Source organism: Odocoileus virginianus, chromosome 18, assembly GCF_023699985.2.
Source record: "Odocoileus virginianus isolate 20LAN1187 ecotype Illinois chromosome 18, Ovbor_1.2, whole genome shotgun sequence".
Classification (NCBI taxonomy): domain Eukaryota; kingdom Metazoa; phylum Chordata; class Mammalia; order Artiodactyla; family Cervidae; genus Odocoileus; species Odocoileus virginianus.
In genome coordinates this window covers 3,104,689-3,109,446 of record NC_069691.1, presented here as the reverse complement: position 1 = coordinate 3,109,446, position 4,758 = coordinate 3,104,689, and the positions used below count along the sequence as shown (strand labels likewise).

The 4,758-nt window shown below is 51.6% G+C and overlaps 1 protein-coding gene across 1 annotated transcript; it reads right to left on the bottom strand.

The window, feature by feature from the left end:
* Positions 1–2,868: 2,868 nt before the first annotated feature.
* LOC110147478 (olfactory receptor 13J1-like) lies at positions 2,869–3,807 on the bottom strand. The gene has a single exon (XM_020908960.2). It carries the CDS (start codon positions 3,805–3,807, stop codon positions 2,869–2,871), a length of 939 nt encoding a protein of 312 aa, XP_020764619.2.
* Positions 3,808–4,758: the final 951 nt, after the last annotated feature.

The window sequence follows — 4,758 nt, the reverse complement described above, 5'->3', positions numbered from 1 at the left end:
TGTCTGCAGGTCCCCTTTTCTGCCTCCCTTCCCGTGCCATTCTCCTTCCTTCACAAGAAAGAATGACAACTTGACAGAGCTTAAGGACTAAAAACAGCCTTAAATAATGCAGCAGCAATTGCAAATTTTCTGAATAAACTGTGATATGTCTCTTGGAATATCCTTTTGTCAAGAACACAGGTCAAAATAAAACATTGGAAGATTGTCACCACGTGTTTTCTGACTGCTGAGGAACGGGACCATCTTGCCCACAAACAAGCTTCCCCCTAGCCCTCCCGCCACCTCCAGCCTACTCTTTCCTTCCCCATCTCTTAGGGCATCTCTCAGGGTGATGCGATACCCACCCAAAGAACCCAGAAGTTCAAGCACCAAACCACAGTCTCCTCCTTCCTCAGCCATCTCTGCCATCAGCCCAATGTCCGCAAGAGGTCTCAGCTCCACGCTCTCTGTCTGACCACCCATCTGGGTCAGCCTCCATCTGTGCTTCCTCACTTCCTGCCCTCGGGCAGGGGCCCTTCTCTGGGCTCTATCTGGAGCCACATGATCTTCCATTTCTCAAAAATAATACTATCTTTTAAGTTCAAAGTCATGATCCTTTTAGAAGTATTGAACAAGATTGGAAAGAATAATTAAGAAAGCAATATTAATCTCTAACTCCATCACCTCTAGGAAACAATTGTTAGTTAATATGTTGCCATAATTTTCCAGGAATTTCTATATACATACTTATTCATATATCCTTAAGAAAATGTCATTAAAAAATTGAGATTATATTGAGTACAAAGTTACTTGTTCTACCTTTTTGAATGTTAATTACAGTGTGAACATTTCCCATCATCAATTATTCTTCAAAAAATAAGATATACAATGACTGTGTCACAGTACATCATTGGGCTCCACCAGAATTTATTTACGTATTCTGCCCCAGTTGGAGGTTATGAGTCTTAACAATATTTGTTACCAAAAATACCTCTGTGATTAATATCATATAGATAGATAAATAGATAAATCTTTGTACCTGTAATAATTTTCTCTGAGTAATTCCTAAAAGAAGAGGTGTTGGGTCAAAGGGTGTGAAGTTTTCAATCTCTTGATTCATACCCACAACTTACTTGGAAGTTCATATAAATTTATTCCCACCCTTACAAGCTGTGTATGATATTACCTGCTTCACTGCACTATAGTTAACAATATGTGTTAGAAAAATTCTTTGCCAGTTTCATGGGTGAAGAATGGTGTCTAATCAGTGGCCCTGCTAAAAGTAAGTGTGATTGTAAACTCCCAGTCCCCACAGCGTGAAGTCCAAACTCCGGTCATGGCATCAGAGGCCTGGCAGACATCTCTGCAGAAGCTTCGCCCTGGGTGGTCAGCTGTGGGCTGCGGGCTCTGCTGCTCTCTGCGCCTCTGTTCTGACCAACAGAGGAAGCAGGAAGAGGGACTCGAGGGTATCTGAGGCTTCAGACAAGGACTGTGCTTACCTACCGGGCGCAGGAGACTGGGCCCGCTGTGCGGCGGCTGAGCTCTCCCATCACACAAGATGGTACCATGGAGGCCAGAGGGGGCAGGGAATGGAGATGCTCTCAAGTCTGAGTCCGTTTCCTCCATGTGTTCAAACCTAGGAAGAGGCTGAGCTCCAGGAAGATGTAGAAATGGCAGGGTGTTAGTGGGTGGGGTGAAGACGGGTGAAGCAGAGTCTCCCCAAGGCCACAGGAAGCCTGGATGCTCGGCACAGAGGCGATGGAGGGGCTGCTGCTAATGCGATAGAGGAAGCCAGACCCTCAGGTGCTCCGGGTGACCAGTGTCCCAGGGCCTGGGCTGGGCCGGAAATCTTGGAGGCTGGGCCTCATCACTGCCTCTGCGATCACCTCCCCAGGCGCTAGACTGTGCCTGTCATCTGCAAACTTCATCTGAGCCCTGCTCAGATTTGGGCAGGACCCCAGGCTCTGCCCTACGCTGATGTGTTTTCTGTTTAAGAAACTGGTGCGGGCATGGGGTTGGGTAGGGCCAGACCTTGAGACAGACTGAAAGCCGGTACTACCGGCTCTTAGAGCACCAGTGAAATAAAGCAGGAGGAGCACAGTGAGAGGTGCAGAGTGGGGAGACTTCCTGGAGGAGGTGTCATTCAAGATGGGCCTTGAGGTGGGGGGAGGGGTAAATTAGGAGCTGGGGGTTAACAGATTTACAGTACTATATATAAAATAGGAAAACAACAAGGACCTCGTGTGTAGCTTAGGGAACTACATTTTAAAAATAAAAAGACGGGCCTTAAGGATCAGGCTGTCCTTTTACACATGGAGCTGTGTCCTGGGTGGGGCTGCCTTGTGGGAAGAGGCAAGAAGGGCACAGAGCTGGGCATTGCTGGGCGCACCGAGGCTCCTGCCGGGCGGGTGTGTGCGTCTGGCAGGAGGAGTCTGTGGGGCACAGGGCGGGGGAGGGAGTTGGTCATGAGCCCCAGGGCCAGGTTGCAGGGGCCTGTAATGCCCCCAGTGAAGCCCTTCCACTTCGTCCTGAGAGCTCTGGGAGCTATTCAGGGGTCTCAGTCAAGAGAGAGACGTGATCAAATAGAGTTTTCCAGAAAGCCCTCTGGATGACCCTGGAGGGTAGATTGGGAGGAGCAAGACTGAAATCTTGAGGCCAGCCGGGAGGCTGGTGTGAAGATGCGGGGAGTGATGCTGAGAGCTGGCCCAGGGCTCTGCCTGGGGAAGGAACAAAGGCGGAATTGTGAGCTCGGATCTGTGGCAGGATCAGCGGGAGGTGGTGCTGCCTTTCTGGGTTGAAGATTCCAGACCCCCAACCCTGCGCCCTATCCACCCTCTCTGTAGGCGAAGGCAGACCTGACCTGCTAACCTGCAGGAGCCCTGGCCTCCCTCACCTAGAGGCCTGCATCCTGCCCCACACCTTCCTGGCGGCCTCCTTCACCTCCTTATTTCTCAGGCTGTAGATGATGGGGTTCAGCATGGGTGTGACCACAGCATAGAGGACCGTGAAGACCTCGTCAGAGACACGGGCCTCCTTGCTCTTGGGTTTCATGTACATGAAGATCACGGTGCTGTAGAAAAGCATGACCACGGCCAGGTGTGCTGAACACGTAGAGAAGGCTTTGCGGCGCCCGGCGGCCGAGGGCACCCTCAGGGTGGTGGCCAGGATGAGCGTGTAGGACAGGCAGATGAAGGCCAGGGGCACGGGCAGCAGCAGGATGGCGCCCACCAGCAGGAAGGCCTCACTGATGGACGTGTCAGCGCAGGCCAGCTTCAGGACTGCCAGGATCTCGCAGGTGAAGTGGCTGACCACCCGGTGGCCACAGAAGGGCAGCCTCATGGCGATCACTGTCTCAGTCACCGACTTGAGGAGACAGAGGACCCAGGCGGCTCCCGCCAGCAAGCAGCAGAGCCGGCGGCTCATCAGCACGGGGTACCTAAGCGGCCGGCAGACGGCCAGGTAGCGGTCGTAGGCCATGATGGCGAGCAGCAGACACTCTGTGGAGCCTGTCGACAGACTCAGACACATCTGCAGTGCGCAGCCAAGAAAGGAGATGGTCTTCTGCGCTGACAGCAGGTGGACGAGCATCAGGGGCACAAAAGTGGACGTGTAGCAGATGTCCAGGATGGCGAGGTTGCCCAGGAAGAAGTACATGGGTGTGTGCAGGCGGGCCTCCAGCACGCTGACTGCCACGATGCCTGTGTTCCCCAGCAGGGTCACCAGGTACATGGCTGAGCACAGAGGGAAGAGCAGGTGCTCCAGGGCAGGGTAACCTGAAAATCCTTTCAGGAAGAACTCAGACACGTCTGTGCTGTTGACGGGCTCCATATCTCAAAGCTCTGGCGGGATGCATGGCTGGGAGGCAGGGAAAGAGGGTGCAGGGTGGCGGGGAGCCCGCAGAGTCTCTTTAGGGGTGAAGCGTATTGCTAGGGCCTTTTTGAGCCCTGACCCAGTTTCTCTCTGAGACTTTGGGCAGTCCCCACACTTCTTCCAGTTTTCAATAGATCCATGTGAAAAATAAGGATTGAGGTGGGTCAGAATTTCTCTAAGAGAGTGTTAATGGAAATGTGGGCAATCTGAAAAAGCAATTTGAAACAATGTTGGATTAATCAAAAGTAAATAATTTACTGCAGAACTACTCAGAGTCATTAACACACCACTGTGATTTGTGACTTTCTGAAAGTGATGTAGAGAGTAGGTAGTTTCCAAACTTATTTGACCATAGATCCCCCCTTTACAGAGCACCCATTAACCTTCTGCAAATAAGTATTCTTGCAGCATCGTTTCGGGAACCATGGGCTGGATGGAAGGTCTTCAAATCTTAGAATCCCCTGTAAAGATTACACGAGAATCACCTGGAAAGTCTGTGAAAACAGTTTCTATCTCATTAAGTCTGAGTGATGCTGTTCTGTTGGTCAGGGGACCGCACTTTGAGACTCACTGGCCCAGATGGTCTCTGAGGGTCCTCCTGGCTTTCAGGAAGCCTTGAGCTGCATCTCATTGCTCCCACTGATGGAGGTGCCTGTCTCACTCATCCCCCAGCCTGCAGAACTCTGACTTGCCTCTGCACTCAGCTCTGGTCTCCATGCATGAAGCACACATTGTACTTTGCATTGGAGGGGCTGCTGGCCTCTGAGCTCATCAGGGGCTCATCCACCTGGGCGCCCAGAGGTCCTGCTTCATCAGCTACCGCGGACTGACCTTCAGAATCGATCTTCACCATATTCGTTGGAAGGACTGATGCTGAAGCTGAAGCTCCAATACTCTGACCACCTAATG